The 16,596-nt window shown below is 42.1% G+C and overlaps 1 protein-coding gene across 11 annotated transcripts in view; it reads left to right on the top strand.

Annotated features, from left to right (window-relative positions):
* ZFAND4 (zinc finger AN1-type containing 4) overlaps positions 1–16,596 on the top strand; it is a 64,622-nt gene that overhangs the window by 10,080 nt on the left and 37,946 nt on the right. For 5 of the 11 annotated variants that reach the window (XR_012487124.1, XR_012487121.1, XR_012487122.1 and 2 more), the window contains exons 1-2: positions 368–644; positions 9,098–9,398. Coding sequence is in view for 6 of the 11 variants with exons in the window: in XM_074296338.1 (XP_074152439.1) it covers positions 9,137–9,398 (262 nt within the window). In the remaining 5 variants the exon portion in view is untranslated. Of the gene's footprint in view, positions 1–222; positions 645–844; positions 1,017–1,623; positions 2,186–2,486; positions 2,660–9,097; positions 9,399–16,596 lie in introns of those variants that run through there. The other 6 variants (XM_074296343.1, XM_074296344.1, XR_012487125.1 and 3 more) reach the window with 6 other exon arrangements.

Raw genomic sequence — 16,596 nt, 5'->3', positions numbered from 1 at the left:
AAGTCCTCCGGGAAGCCTCAGTGACCACGACAGCCTTCTTCGGCTCTCTGCCTCCCCAGCTCAAAAAGATCAGGGTCACCAGGGATAAGACGACCCACCCACCCGGCAGGAATCTCGGCTCCGACACAAGCGAAGCCAGAAAGCCCACTCCCAAGTCCTACCACCCATCGGCATTCAACCCGCATGGCCTTTGACCTCAGGGCGAGCGACGCCCAGTCAGGTGCCCTCTGTTGTTAGCAATGTAGGGTCAGCATCCGGGCCTCTCGTAACCGACAACAGCCTCCGAGGTAGAATGAAGGCTCCGCCCCTCGAGCAACCGCCCGCGCTGGTCACCGAAGCCCCTCCCCAGCCCGATGCTGATTGGACGATTGTGTGAGCCGCGGACCCGCGATTGGTAAAGGATGTCACAAAGGGGGTAGGTGGGAGCGGGGAGTGGGCTTGAGAGTTGGCCTGGCCGGTCCCCCCTCCGGCTCCGCTCCGGGGGCGAAACCGAGAGCTGAGTGTCCGAGGGGCTGCCTCCGCCGGGGGGCCGGGCTGGATGGGGCCGGCGACTAAACCCGGGGAGCAGGTGGCCCCAGGCTGTCTCGCCGCCTCTCCCTTCTGAGGAGGAGACGAGTCCTGGGCGCCGCGGCGGGTCTGCGCAGGTGAGCGCCCCTTCCCCACCCCCTCCGCCCTGGTTCGGCCCCGTCCTCCCCGGGGAGCCCCGCCCCCGCCCTCGGCCCGCCCCGCGACGAGCGAAAGAGCACGCCCACCTCCTGCCGCCGCCGGCTCCCGTCGCGCACGCGCGGCTCAAGCCCCGCCCCTCGCCCTCCCGCTGCGCTCCTCCCCTTTGGGTCCTCGAGCCCCGCCCCATTCTACCGACTGGCCCACGGAGGCTGTACCAGCCGGTATTTGAACCCGGGTGCCGGCTCCAAGCTCATCATTCCTACCTTGAGAGCATCTCCCCACGGGGCTGATCTTAAAGACATCAGGAACTATTGCAGTCATCGATTTATAGTTAGGATGGGGAAACTGAGGCACGGTGCCTGGCCCTTGGCTTTCCCCCTCCATTCCTCGAGGCCGTCTGATGTGATGTCCCTGCTCTGCCTCCAAGCCCTCGAGGGCTCAGGGATTCAGCCCCTGTCTTCAAGGGGCCGGTTGGATTGGGCTTCTTGTCCTTTGGGTCTGCGCTCCCCAATCACGCACCCCCCAAGCCCAAGGAGGCCGGCGTCACCTCCCATTCGCTTCCCTGCTGTGATCCCTGGGCACTCGATATACACGTGCCCCTCCCCCCGGGGCAGGGTGGTCCCCGCGGGTGGGGTGGGGAGACACTGGCTGCCCTCGGGCACCTCCACTTCCGGTGTTTTTAGCATTCTTCTCGGGAACCTTGGGGATCTGGGGTTTTAGAGAAGTGCTTCTCTTTCTCCCGGGCCATCCCCAGTTCTACTGCCGGGTTGACTTTGCCCTGGGTCCGCCTGCACCTTCAGCTGAGGGAAGGGGGACTCTCGGTGTGGAGACAAGCTCCAGTTTCCGGACAGGCAGGTCCTCGGGCGGACTCCTGGGCCCCAGCTGGTTTGTGCTGAGGCTGGTGGATACCCGCGCGTAATTGGGGGGGGAGGGGAGAATGTGTTCTTGGTAAATGTGATCAAGGAAGGTTTCATAGACTAGTGAGACGTGTTGGATCCAGTGAAGAGGCTGAAGGGCCTTTCAGACAGTGAATGATTTTGGACCAAGTTCAGTTCTATTTTGTGATTTGAAACATTGTATTTTTCTCATAGAGTGTTAGTAAACAATAGCCAACCTCCTAAGCATTTTATCCAGGACTATAGTACCCCAGCCACTTGTTTCCCTGGGAAAATGCGTTTCAGTTTGGGCTGGCTGGGCTCTCAGACTGTCAGGGCCCTCTCCTGCTTGACTCTCACTAGAACTCTGGCTTCCTGGATCATTTTGCTGATTTTACCTTAGTAGAATGTTCACATTTAAACTTCTGAGGTTGAGGATTATAGAGTTCTCAAGTGTTTATAAACAGTTTGATACTTTGGGTTTCTATTCAACTTTGAGATCATTTAAACCTATGGCTTCTCCCTCTGCTTTCCTTATTTTATGTGTCATCATTTAGCTGTTACAGTCATCTCTGCCTCCAGTAAATATAATCAGTCCCTCTAGATTTGCTATGAAAAACAGTCTGGAGACCAGGATAAGTGAGGTAAACATCAGCTCATTTGTACTACACAGTACCCAGGACTAGGGGAGATGGGCATGTTCCACCAATCAGTCCTGACCTCCAGCAGACTCTCCTGTTAAACATTCTGTCCACAACCCTCTCAGAGCCCCATGGTGAATGTAGGGAACCAGAGCCAAGTTGTTGCCATGCATCATGATTAGCTCAGAGTACTTGCATGTCAAATCACCCCAGGGATCATGTCACCAGAGAATTGTTAAGGAGAAGCTGGCAACTTCATCCACATCTTCTTGCTTTTAAGAAAGAAGTTTTTTACCTTATGCAGTTTTCGGTTGCTGAGTCACGCATTATTACCTGGATAGAAGTAAGCTGCGTGTATGCAAATATACTTCCTGTATAAATTTAACCATCCAACTGAATTTTCTATCTGCCAACCCCCAAGTCTCCCCAACAGAAGACACACAGGATAAACTACAAATCTGAAGTCATTTATTTCAGGTAATTATCTGAAATCTGGAAATTGCTTCAGCATGACATCCACTTGATGCAACATGGCATACAGAATGGAGATTATCCATTGGGAAGGCTTGTTTTTTTTCCTCAGCTTGCCTTCTATATTCCTGCTCCTTTTCACAGTGTTTTATAGCTGTGCTGCCTTTATTCACCACTTTCTGTATCTTCCTTATGAACATTCATCTCTGGCGCTTCACGTAGGCAGCTTGCCCAGGCATTTTGCATTTCCTTGACTGCTCTGCCTCTTTTCCTTCTTGATCCTTCTTTAGCTCTTCCAATCTCTGCCTGTATGACTTGAGTTTTCACCACCTGCAAGTCAATGTAACCTACCTTGAATGAGTGTCCACCATGAGAGAGAAATGTGAGAAACAAGCCCTGTCCACAAAGAGCTTCAGGCTATCAGAAAGAGATGAAAAATAATGCATAAATAACCAGAATGCTTATTAGAACATAACAAATTTATTTTAAAAGGTACTGCATGCTGTGAGAACCAAGGAGAGAGAGAAAGTGATATTGGAGGAGGGAGGGAAAGAGAGAAGGAGGGAGGGAGGGAGAAATTGATATCACTTCTGGCCTGGGGAAGGTTTTGTGAAAGGGTTTTGAGTTTCACCTTGAAAGCTGGTCAGTTACTGCAGGCGGAGATGAAAGGAGAGGAAATTAAATAGAAGAAGTAATATGAGTAAAAACATGGAAACAAGAACATGTAGGATGTTAAAAGGCAGCAAGTAACATAGGTGTGCTTCTTACTGGTATACTTGGATAGAAAAAGCAGGAAAAGTATACTAAAGTCCTGAGGAATACAGCTTTCTATTGAATGAGACCTAGATGGATGTTTAGGAATAGAAGAATTAAAGAAGAAAGTTTCATGATGATGGTGGCAGGACAAATCTGAAAATTTCCATTATTTTACTACTTTAAAGATCATCTTCCCTCCCGCCAATTTGGTTGATCAGAAGTCTAGGTTAGATGTCCTTTAATGAAACAAAAAAGGACCAAGCTCCATCCAAGATCAAAATGAAATTAAAAGAAACTATATACAGCAGAACTATACAAGATTATACTTTAATTCCCAGGCTAGAATCTAGCAGAATATAGTCCACAAAGTATCCTTGTTTTCCTTGGTATGTTAGGGTCCTTAAGAGTACCTCTATAATGCAACTTTGTCTCCTTAACATATTCTGAAAAGAAACAAATATTATACTACTATATTCAGAATGAATGTGCCTTTGCTAGAGTTAAACAATCCCAAGTTCACAAGATTATTCAAACATCAAAAAAGTATATACATCTATGATTTAAGTAACCATAGTAATTTTGATAGAACATGGATTCTTAGTCTCCTCTCTCCCAAGACAGCAAGCAATCTGATACAGGTTACCCCATGTGCAGTTGTTTACAACATATTTATATATTTGTCATGTTATACAAGAAAAAAATCAGTCCAAAAGAAAAAACATGAGAAAGAGAAAAACAAACAAAAATGATATTAGGCTTCAATCCTTATTCAGTTTCCATAGTTCTCTCTCTGGATTGACATTTTCCATCCCAAGTTTATTGAAATTGCCTTGAATCTCCACATTGTTGAGAAGAGCCAAGTCCATTATAAATGATTATCAGATAATCTTCTTGTTAGTGTGTACAGTGTTCTCTTGGTTCTGCTTGTTTCATTCAACATCAGTTCACAAAAGGTCTCTAGGCTTTTATGAAATCAGCCTGCTCATCACTTTTTTTTTTATGAGATTTTGAATTTTTTTTAATAGCTTTTTATTTACAAGATAATGGGTAATTTTTTAGCATTGACAATTGCAAAACCTTTTGTTCCAACTTTTCCCCTCCTTCTTCCCACCCTCTCCCCCACCCTATGGCAAGTTGACCAATACATGTTAAATATGTTAGAGTAAAAGTTAAATACAATATATGTATACATGTCCATACAGTTATTTTGCTGTACAAAAAGAATCAGACTTTGAAATTAGCCTATGAAGGAAATCAAAAATGCAGGCGGGCAAAATTAAAGGGATTGGAAATTCTATGTAGTGGTTCATAGTCATCTCCCAGAGTTCTTTCACTGGGTGTAGCTGGTTCAGTTCATTGCTGCTCTATTGGAATTGATTTGGTTCATCTCATTGTTGGAGAGGGCCACGCCCATCAGAATTGATCACCATATAGTATTGTTGTTGAGGTGTATAATGATCTCCTGGTCCTGCTCATTTCACTCAGCATCAGTTGATGTAAGTCCCTCCAGGCCTCTCTGAAATCCTCCTGCTGCTCATTTCTTAACAGAACAATAATATTCCATAACATTCATATACCATAATTTATTCAGCCATTCTCCAATTGATAGGCATCCACCCAGTTTCCAGTTTTCTGGTCACTACAAAGAGGGCCGCCGCAAACATTCTTGCACATACAGGTCCCTTTCTCTTCTTTAAGATCTCTTTGGGATGTAAGCCCAGTAGTAACATTGCTGGGTCAAAGGGTATGCACAGTTTGATAACTTTTTGCTGCTCATCACTTTTTATAAGATAATATTCCAACATATTCATATATTGTAACTTATTCAGCCTTTCTCTAACGAATGTACATCTACTCAATTTCTAGTTCCTTGCCACTACAAAAAAAGCTACTCCAAACATTTTTGTACTTGTAGATCTTTTTCCCTTTTCATTTTTAAATTTTCCCCTTTTTATGATCTCTTTGGGATATATAGACCCAGTAGTGACACCATCAGATCATAGGGCATACACAGTTTTATAGCCCTTTGAGCACAATGAACTTTTAAAAAAATATATTTTGATGACATTTCTATATACCTAAAAAAACAATCCTATGTATTTTATTGCATGCATTTTAAAATGCAGTGTCATCCTTGGAGAAGGGGTTCTTTATCAGGCTTTATCAGGTGGCCAAAGAAGTGCGGTCCATGCTACAAAAAAAGGTTCAGAATTTTTGTGATGAAGGACACTGGCATAGATTTAAACTTAATAGGAGAATCTCACTAAGAGTAAATCAGTTTGTCTGGAATAATAAGGAGAGAAGGTGAAAATGCTAGAGTAGAGTGGATCCCCTTGGAGGACCTGGAGAAGATTTGAGCTATGGAGCTCAAACTTTCGCCAGACTTTGTTCAGAAGATTGATGTGGTAGTATGGGGGAGGACTGAAGAGAGTGAAGAGGTTATTGGCAGTAATCCAAATGAGAATTTTTTTTTTTTTTTTTTTTTTTTTTGGTGAGGCTGGGGTTAAGTGACTTGCCCAAGGTCACACAGCTAGGAAGTGTTAAGTATCTGAGACCGGATTTGAACTCCGATCCTACTGAATTCAAGGCTGGTGCTCTATCCACTGCGCCACCTAGCTGTCCCCCAAATGAAAATTAATGGAGTCTTGGAAAAGCTTTATTTGTGCATTTTCATCAGAAACCTTCAGTAGCTCCCAATTGACCTATTTGTTGCTGCTCCGTCCTTTTTGTTAGGCATGTCCTACTCTTCATGATCTCATTTTGGGTTTTCCAGGCAAAAATACTAGTTTGCCACTTCCTTCTCCAGCCTATTTTATAGAGGAGGAAATGAGGCAAGCAGGGTTATATGACTAGGCCAGGGTCACCCAGTCAGAAATAAGATAGATGAGTGCCTTCCTGACTATCCACACCTAGCTGCCCCCATTTGTTCTATAAAACAGATTAAGAATTTAGCCTGGTTCTAATTTGTTTGCCTTCAGTCTAGGTTTAATTCTGGATTTCAGATTTTTTTAGTAAATGAGATTAAAGAAATAGAGAACATAACAGCAATCAAACTGCTTCCTTTTTATTTTGCCTTCCTCTTTGCAAAATGTCCCCCAAGCCTAGAACTCCTTTCTGCTATATTTGCCTGTTGAAATCCTCCTCCTCCTTGGTGTGAGCACCACTGCGCTGCTCCCCCCTCTCCCCATTATTTCCTTTGTCTTTATTGAGAATTTATTTAACCTTACAGGCCCCTGCCCATCTTCTATACTGTGGCTGCTGTGGCCCCTTTCCCTCTGGGCTCCCAAGCAGAGGCCGTACCTGGGAGGAGCTAGGCTTAAATAATGCTTGTTCATTAAAGACAAGTAGATGTTGCAGTGGACTACTGAGTCTGGAAATCAAGATCAGAATGTAAATCCAGCCTCAGAAATTTCTTAGCTCTATGACCCTGGGCAAATCATTTAACTGCTGGCTCTAGCACCTACTTCCCAATGTGGTTTTGAGAATTGAATGAAATAATATTTGTAAAGCCTTTAGTTCAGTGCTTTTAATAAGGAATTATTAAATACTTGTTTCTTTCTATGTGAACTTGTATTAGATGTTAGGCTCCTTGAGGATACGCCCTGTTGTGTTTCATCTTTGTTTCTCTGGTATCTACCAGTGGTGCTTTGGATATAATAGGTTTTCAGTAAACTGCTCCTAATCGAATTAAATTGAGAGTGAACCAAGATTTGGGGGTTTTCAGATGTAGAGTCCAAAGACTTAGCTCCAGAGAGAATTGTTGTCATTCAAAGAATCTTGGATATCCAAGCTGATCATCTAATCACCCCATAATTAAAAGTCCTTCAGCAGGTCCAAGAAAGTGTCACCTGGTTTTTGAAGGCCTCATCCAGGGCTCTTGCCTCTTGAGGCAGCCCCTCAAACTTGGGAGGCATTCCTCCCACATAGTCTTATTTGGACCTTCTCTCAGTGCTCCTGGCTCTGCCCTCCAAGGCCAGACTAGATAAATCTAATCCTGCTACACATCAGCCCTACAAATAAATGTTTGAAGACTATACCATGTTCTCCATCAAGCCTTCTTTTCTCCAATTGAATAGGCTCCATCTCTTTAATGGATCCTCCTATGATATGTCTTTGGCTACCCCCTCCCCCAGCCTTCCCAAGATGGGCAGAGAGGCTATGACTGTGTCATTCACGAAAATGACAGAGGCTGACTGGTAAGGTTGGCATTCACAGAATTCAAAAAGCAAGAGGAGGAGGAGGATCATATTTAAGAGAATATATTGACTTTGAATATTCTTTTAGTAACATGACCTGTGGCCACATACAAGGATCTCCCCCAGTGCTGCTGTCTCTGTTTGGAATTAGGTACCCTCAATCATGTCTTTTGTGTAGGCTTATATACCTCTGCTTTCAATCTACATAAATACTTCTTTACTATTTCATTGGTTAAGAACCCCTCATCATGGCTATTCTAATACAGCTACGGTTCTCTACTTGGATCACTGCTTTTCTTCCTCTGTACCCATTTCACTGGTGAGTTCATCCATTCCTGGATTTTTCCTACTAAAGATTACAGATCTCTTTGGTGTTATTTCTTTTCTGTGGCAGATTATTTACTGTGGCTATCACATCTATAATTGCGTATGCTGCCAACAAGTCAAGCTTAAAACGGTATAGTACCAATAGATAACTTAAGCTTATGGCTTATTAGGGCTGGAATGTCACCTTCGAGATCACTTAATCCAGCCCTCTCCTTTTATAGATATAGAAATGATCTCACTGAAGTTAGTGACTTGTCAAAGGCCCAATGGGTTCTAATACCAGAACCAGGATGCAAAGGTTCTCCAAATCTTGTACTCTGCCTACTAGATCCTATTTTTCCCCCTTGCTTGCATTTTATAGAACTGATTCCAGAAGCATTTATTATCTGCTTTTTGTAAGGTGCTGACAATATAAAAGCATAACTGAAAGCTTTTCAACCTTTAAAGATCCTCCAGGAATCAGGATCAAAAGACTTAGAACTGGGAGAAACAAGACCTTGGGTCCATTCCAGTTCTGTTTTTGTTTTTGTTTTTGTTTTTTTCATTTTACAAGTGAAGAAACTACAGCTAGGAAGAGACTTGCAAAGATCAAGGGTTGGTGCCTTCTTTCCTGTCTTTTGACCTTCAAACCAGTGTTTCCTCCCTTGTATCTTACTGGGTCCAGTGTCACTTTGTGTCTCCCAGACTCTGATCATGATAGACCTGGATTTTGAGAACCTCGTTGGCTTCCTTAAACTCCAACCCCACCCCTACCCATTTGGATAGAAAAGTGGTCCAATTTGTTGAACACTGGACTTAGAAACTACCTGGACGTGCCCATGACCTGCACCAGCAGGTGCCTCTTGCTCTCTTGCTGCTGTTGTGGCAGCCACCCCTCACCCTCCACAGCCCTAGCTCTCTTGCTTCCCAGGGCTCTCCCCTTCCTGTGAGCCTCTCTCATTTTTCCTCTACTTCCAGTTCACGGTGATCAGACCAGGGTCCTGTTCTTGAGCGGTTCTGAACACCAGCCTACTCCTTATTTCTGCAGGAAGGTGCATTCTGAACGTAAAGTGGTAGAGCCAATGGGTTTGGGGATATCTCCAAAGTGAGTAAGCCAAGGCTTAGGAGTGCTGGCAGGAAGGACTTGGCTTGAGATAGGACTGATACTGTTATTCTTATGTTTTAGGTGCAGAACTCAAAACATGACCAACAAGATATATAGCCAATGTTCAGAGCTAATTTGGCTAGAGCTGGAATACAATTGTCTACAGCATATCCACAAGGAATCGGAAAAGTCAATCTAATGGCTAACAAGAAAGAACCTCCGTTCTTTAATGAAGATAACGTGGGACCGTTTTACTACAAACTTCCTTTCTACGAGACTATGGAGCTCTTCATTGAGACACTGACGGGGACATGCTTTGAGTTGAGGGTTTCACCTTTTGAAACTGTCATCTCTGTGAAAGCTAAAATTCAAAGATTAGAAGGTAGTTGTATCCTTAATTCTTATTATTAAGTGATAGAAATTCTTTTCATGCCATCAGTGTAGGTTATTGCTTTCGAAGTGGACTGATGTAACTGGATGGGGAGGTTGGATAGAGAAGCAAGGTGGCAGGAACAGCTAGGTGGCCAGTGGATAGAGCACCAGCCCTGAAGTCAGGAGGACCTGAATTCAAATCCAGGCCTCAGGCACTTAACACTGCCTAGTTGTGTTACCCTGGGCAAGTAACTTACCCCAATTGCCTCAGCAGGAAAAAAGAAAAAAAAGAGAGGGAAGGGTGGCCAAGCATTTTAATCTGTCGAGGAAGATTCCAGAGGGGTGGCTCCTTCCACCAGCGAAGGCTAGCTAATTTTCTGTAATTTAGAGCCCTAAGAGGTTACATGTCTTGCCCAGAGACAGTATTTGACAGGTTTTCTCTGCTCCAAGGCCATTCTGTTCTGTGTTCTCACTCCAGTTTTTATCTTTGAAACTACCCCATAATAAATACTTTATTCTTCATCTCATTACCTCATAAAAACATCTTATGATTTTTTTAAAAAATGTATTACTTTGACAACCCAGTTCAGTTTTTGGGTCATTTTTAATACAGATGGTCTTAGAATTATGCCAAGAAAAGTTGTCGCTTTCTGACACATTTTGCCAAAATTGTATTGATTTTTACATTTTATGTGCTTGGGACAGTCATTAGACCCTGACTCACTCTCCCTCCCTCACCTCCCAATTTCTAGCTTTTGTATATATTTTTTAGGTTTCTGAAACATTTTCCTTGACTTTTCATGCTACTGACAAAGACATTAAAAAGTCATGTTTTTCTGTACAGATTAAGTGGGAACAGTTTCATCAGCGGCCTCCTTGCTCCCTTTGATGTATGTACAGCTGCCTCTGACTCCAAAGTGGAGAAATATTAGTCCCCTCTAGCTCTGTCAGAGATCTCAGGTTTGGGTGGGAGTACAACGATCTTAATTCTTTTTTCCCCATGAGAACTCTTGATACCTGAGCAGAGTAGGGTAGAGACAATCTGGCCTTCCTCTAGACCTAAGGAGGTTTATGCGGCCGGCCAGGTTATGGCCAATGGGCTGAGGAGCGGAGACAGAGGGTGAGCTTTTGTTTTTACTATAGTCCGGCCCTCCCACAGTCTGAGGGACAGTGAACTGGCCCCCTATTTAAAAAGTTTGAAGACCACTGCTCTAGACAGTAGAGTCACATTGCTAATTGCAACATGAGACATGTAACTGTCAAGATTCAAAGATATAATTCTATAATTCTTCTGTTTTGCTTTTAAATTCCTGTGATGAGCTTAGTCATCTAGGTACTTGTTCTACACATGGTCTTTTCAGGAGCAAGTATTTTTTAGACATTTTTCTTGAATAAGCACTTCTAAATGCACAGCTAGATTCAGAGGATTCAGAACTTGAAGTAATCTCCTTCAAGATTTGACTTACATTGATGGGGGCAGCTAGGTGGAAAAGTGGATAGAGAATTGGCCCTGAAGTTGGACTGATTGAGTTCAGATCTGGCCTAAGACACTTGGAAAAAACTTATTGTGCTCTTGGGTCTTGCCTTACCTAATGGAAAGTTCAGTTCCCTGAAGCTACTTGTAACTACATGAACTTTTTTTCAATTAAAACTACACTAAGATTTTTACAACACCTTGTAGGAACCATTGTTCATCTGGCCTCAGACATTAGTTGTGTGATTCTGACCAAGTCACTTAATCCCTATTGCCTTCACACACACACACACAATATTCCACTGACATTTCACTTTCTGCTTTTCTTTTTCCCTTTCCTTCAGTTTATCCTGTACACATGTCTTGTATGTACCAATATAGTTGTATGTATGATGTCTCCCATTTCCTCCATTTGTTTCTGAGCCCCCTTAAGAGGAGAGACTGTGTGCTTTCCTTTCTTTGTATTTCCAGTGAATGCCACAGTGTCTGGCACTAATTAGCAAACTCTTAATTAACCTTTGTTGTCTGTAGGAAATCCATTTAACCTCTTGTCTAAAATTCCTATCCTTTCATGCTCTTTAAAAAAAAAAAATATTTATTGAACTAAGTACAAAATAAAAAAAATAGAGAAAAGAAAAAAAGAATAACATGTCATTTGCCCAGCAGAACATCAGGGAGGATTCAAAATATATTAACAATAAATTGCTATTTCAAGAAAGGATATATAATACTAGAAGAAATTATATTCAGGAGTGTCCTTCTTTTCTTTGTTTCCTTGTAGGTTATTCTTTTGTTCTCTACTGCTCGTTTTTACTTCTTTTTTTTTTTTCTCTTTCATCACTTTCACCTCCCCCAAACAGGCTATATAGTCAAGCACAGATAAAGATATATATCCAGACTCACCCACATATATTTATATACACACATATTTAGACCTACATGCATACATAACCAGACACATACATATATACATACACATTTTCCCATATGTAAACATGCATCTAAAACAATATTAATATGGCTGACATAATGTAAATTTCTCTTCTGACTGAATCTTTTGACTTTGAGATCTAGTAAGTCCTACTTTTTGTTTCTAATAAATTTGATTCTGATACTTGTTGTATTTCTGTTTATCTCTTATTTCCTGTCCCTCTTAACTCTTCTACTTAATTCTGCTTCTTGACTTGCTATTCCTTAACCTTTCCCCACCCATGTATCCCTTCCTTATCTTTTCACTCAGCCCTTTCCTTCCCTATTTATCTTATTCCCATTAACTTATACACCTTATCCCACTCCTGTTAATCTAAAACCCCACTTTATGCTCCCTTCACCCCCTTTATCCATCCCATTAATCTACACACTTCATCCCACTTCCATAAATCTACACATACCCTTGTCCTATTCCCTCCTTGCTTATTTCTTTATAGATTTTAGAGGGTGTTATACCCTTCATGATGTATGTGTAGTGCTACCTATTTAACCCATTCCCAATGTGAGTAGGTGTTCAGAACTACAAGCCCTCCTTCCCGTCCAGTGCCTCTATATCAGTTCTTCCTCTGCACCTAGTTTGTATAACATAATTACTATTTTTACCCTTTCCCAGACGTATTGTTTTTCAGAATCAGATTATACTCAGCTCTGCCCCAGTCTTTCTTTTGATCTACTCACTTATTGATATCAATCTTAAATAGATGGTATATACTTTTCATGTATAACACATAATTTGTCCATGTTGTCTTTGAAATTAATCTTTAATATTGGCTCTTAAACTAAATTTTCTATTAAGTTTGGGTTTGGTTGAGACAAAATCCTGAAAATCTGCAAATTTGTTGAATGTCTTTTATTTTCCATTCAATATTGTGTATAATTTTGCTGGACATGATTATTTTGTCTGCAAGCCTAATTCTTTTGATTGATTTTTGATTGGTCACTTTATATGGCCTCACCCAAGGAGGTCCGTGCCACCCCACTCTCTTCTTCCCCCTTTCTCCTTTGCCAATACCACGGACTCACAGCTCTTTAGAGCCCAGCCATCCCAGTCTCCCCTGTGAAAGGGATTCACCCTCGCTCTTCCCTGCCAAGCCCTCCTCCTGAGTCCCGTTGCTGAGGACACTACCCCCCCAAAGGGTCTGTCTCTTCACTCTCCCTCGGCCTCACCCACGAGCTGGCATTTACAGAAAGCTTCCGGTTGGCGGAGCCCGTTGCAGATGCCCGGTTTGACCCTCACAGCTGCCCTGGGCCGGAAGCATTGCTATTGCCCCCCTTCCAGAGGAATAAAGAAGTGCCGAGTTCTGAGTCTGCCTGACAGCCCGCTCTCAGCTCTCCCCCTCATTCTCACTGAGAGTGCAGCCCTTCTCACTTTTGGCTCAGGCCTTGACCTAGAGGCTTCTGACTCCTTTCCTTGCTTCTCCTCTTCCTAGTCCAGCCCATTAATTTAAGATTGTTTCCTGCCTTCCTCCATCACATACTAAAATTGTTTTTTCTAAGAGACTTGAGCATGCCATGGTTGTTCCCCCTCATCTCTAGGATAAAGTCCTCCAGCTGGCACCTAAATCTCTTCCTCACCTGGGCCCTTGCTACCTTTCCAGTCTCCTCAGGGTCACTCCTAAGCCTGCAGCCTCCCATGTTTGTTGTCCCCAGTAGAATGGGAGCCCCTGCAGGGACTTTCTTTGTAACCCTAGTACTCAACCCAGGGCCTGGCAGAAACTGTGAACACTGACTAAGTCCTTGTTGACTTAGTAACTATACTTGTTCTACATAGAAACAGAAGCATAGACCAGCTCGTAAGATAAATTAGCTACAATTGAACAAAAGTATGACCCATGGTAAGCAGTTATCCATATAACTTGGAGGACTTTGCACATGGGAGACTAGGTCTAGTCAACTTCGCAGAAACTCCAGACGACCAACTTTGGAAGCAGCCAGCACATGGTGTGACTGGACCCTTCTCAGGCCTTTCACCCAGCTCACTTTGTCCCTAGGCATTAGGGACCCCAGCTCCCCTCTTCCCCACTATCTTGTTCTCAGTGACCATGGGGTTCTAGATAAACAATCAATCCCCTTGTCAGCCTATCTCCCAACCTGCAACAGCTGGATTGATGTTGGGACCCTCTGAATGATGTCGGGGTCCTCAGATTGATGCCAGGGCCCTCTGAATAATATCAGAGTCCTCAGAATGATGTCAGGGCCCTCAGATTGATGTTGGGGCCCTCAATGATATTAGGGTCCTCAAAATGATGTTGGGGCCCTCTGAATGATGTTGGGGCCCTAAATGATGTCAGGGTCCTCAGAATGATGTCAGGGCCCTCATTCATTCAGGGAAAAAGAGGTGGCTGCGTGTGACCTGAACAGCTGCGTGCCAGCACATGACTGGACTTAGGAGTCCCCTGACTGCGGGGTGAGCTAGCTCCCTGTCTCCTAAACTCTTGGACTCAAACTCTTGACTGTGCTCATCAGCCCTCTCTTGGATTTTCTTCGGATATCTGGTTTGGACCACCACCCTCAGTCTGGTTCTTTTCCATCCTAGTCAACCACCTTTTGATATCTATATTTTTCCCCATGTCCCTGAATTCATGATTAAATGGAATATTGAATTCCCATCCTCTTTCCAATATTGAAGAGAGTTCAGATTGAACCCTGGACCATGATTTTGGTGTTTGTTTGTTTTTTTTTTTTCTGGCTTTGGTTGTTTTGGGATAGATGATTTTGAAGGCTTCTTACTGCTCTGTCATCCCATGAAGTATTTATAGCTACTGAGCTCCTTTCTAATTAGTCTAACATTTTATCTTCTTTCTTTTCTTATAACAAGTTTTTTAGCATGGAATCTATTATGAAAGCCCAGATAAAGTTTTTTTTTTATTATTTTCAAAGCCTCCTTTTGATTTCATGTATGATTGAGTTCATATGTGCACTTGTACTTCTCTGGGTTAATTCTATACAGTTTTAAGCGAGGATGCATTTCTATTTAGGATTTCTTGAGAAGCTAATGGAAATATTCTGTTGTTTTCATGGGTGAATAGGTTTTAAATGGCAATGATGGGAAAAGTCACTAGTAGTATAGGGCATTTGGCTCTAAGGGGAAACGAGTAGAAAATACTGGAGTTTGGATTGCTCTCTCTCCTTTTTAATTTAAAAGAATTACAAAATCAAGCCTTTCTAATATTGAATGTACTTTTACTGGCACATGCACTCAATTTGTATGTGATACAGTCATGGCTCAAGTTAGCTAACAAAAGAGTAAGAGGGAGCTCCACAGGGCAGGGTGCTTGCCCTCTTCACTTTTACTTTTTTGTAATGTATTGTAGTTCACATATTCCTGATTAAATGGATTCTATCATCTAGTTTCAACTAAACTAAACCTCATAAGGTGGACAAAGAAGCTTACAAACTCCTTGCTATTCTTCAAACAAGACTCTGCATCTGTGCATTGAAGTCATTTCTGTTCATTGTGTCTAGAACGTGTCTTGTATTTGTAACCCTTCACGTGGTTTTACAGACTTATCAGTTGCTAACCTTATTTCTTCCTTTGTTAAAAAAAATAAAAATAATACACAGAATCAGATATTTTTGAATATAAGGATCCTCATATGTGAGTTTTAACTCACTATAAAAAGTAATTCCAACATAACATATAACTAATCAAGCTGGTTTAGTGTTCATTCAGGCCCTACTTGAAGATTTCAAAGGAGAGGGAAACTCCCATGACCAGTAGCAGCCCATTTCATAACCACCTCAGGTCCAGCTTCTAATATTTACTGGCTCTGTAACTGAGCAACTTATTCAGTAAGCTAGCAACTTCTTAAGATTTGCATAGAAGTTGCAGAACAGTTGATAATCTGCTTTGTGACTTCTTGACATGGGTGAAATCTTAGGTCTCAACAAAAAAAAAGTATTAAAAATACACATTTGAAGCATAGATTAATAGTAATAGGTAGGTAATTAATTTTATCCTTTGTGTCTCTTTTCCTAAGTTATAAATGTGTAAGTAATGACAAATGAATTTTTCTTTGCTAACAAACTGATTTTAATTCTTTATAGTTGTTGGGATTAGGGTTTGAAACACAATGAAACCTGACTGCTACAGAATTTAATTCAACAAACAATGAATTATATCTTTGGTTTTCTTACATTTTACCTACCCTACAGCTGATAAATGGAACTCAAAGCAATATAGTCCTTTATAAGATAGTTCCATAGAACTAGCTGAGAGTTAAGCAAAATGAAGTATTGGGCTGATTCAGATCAAAGTTTGAGAATATCTTTAATCAGTTTCTATTAAATAATTTCACTAAATACTAGTTAATGTTAGATCCAACTAGTTAACTTTTCACCATTGACCCAAACTAAATTTTGATATAGAGTAAAACAAAATTAAAAAATATATAATAATGCTCCTACTTATCCAGAGATTAGAGTTCCCACAATTCTCAAACATTTGCAACATAATTTGAAAATCTTTAAATAAGCCAAAAAGAGCTTCCCACAGTAGCTAAAATACTAAATCTAGGATGAATCTTCAGAGTAGAAAGCTTCTGAACTTGGGAGTCAGGAAATCTGGTCTAAGTCCCAACTATGTTACCATGCGCACATAAGCAAGCAGCCCATGAATCTTTTGGAGCCAGTGCACATTTAGGGTGAAGTACAGAAAAGACTTCATGTACTACTTATTCCCTAGTATTGTCTTGAGGAAATGCTTTGGATGCACCATACAGATGTATTTGTTGTTGTGGTAGAG

Source organism: Sminthopsis crassicaudata, chromosome 2 (genome assembly GCF_048593235.1).
Source record: "Sminthopsis crassicaudata isolate SCR6 chromosome 2, ASM4859323v1, whole genome shotgun sequence".
Taxonomy (NCBI): Eukaryota; Metazoa; Chordata; class Mammalia; order Dasyuromorphia; family Dasyuridae; genus Sminthopsis; species Sminthopsis crassicaudata.
The sequence above is the reverse complement of the archived record's forward strand: the minus strand, read 5'-3'. Positions and strand labels throughout refer to the sequence as shown.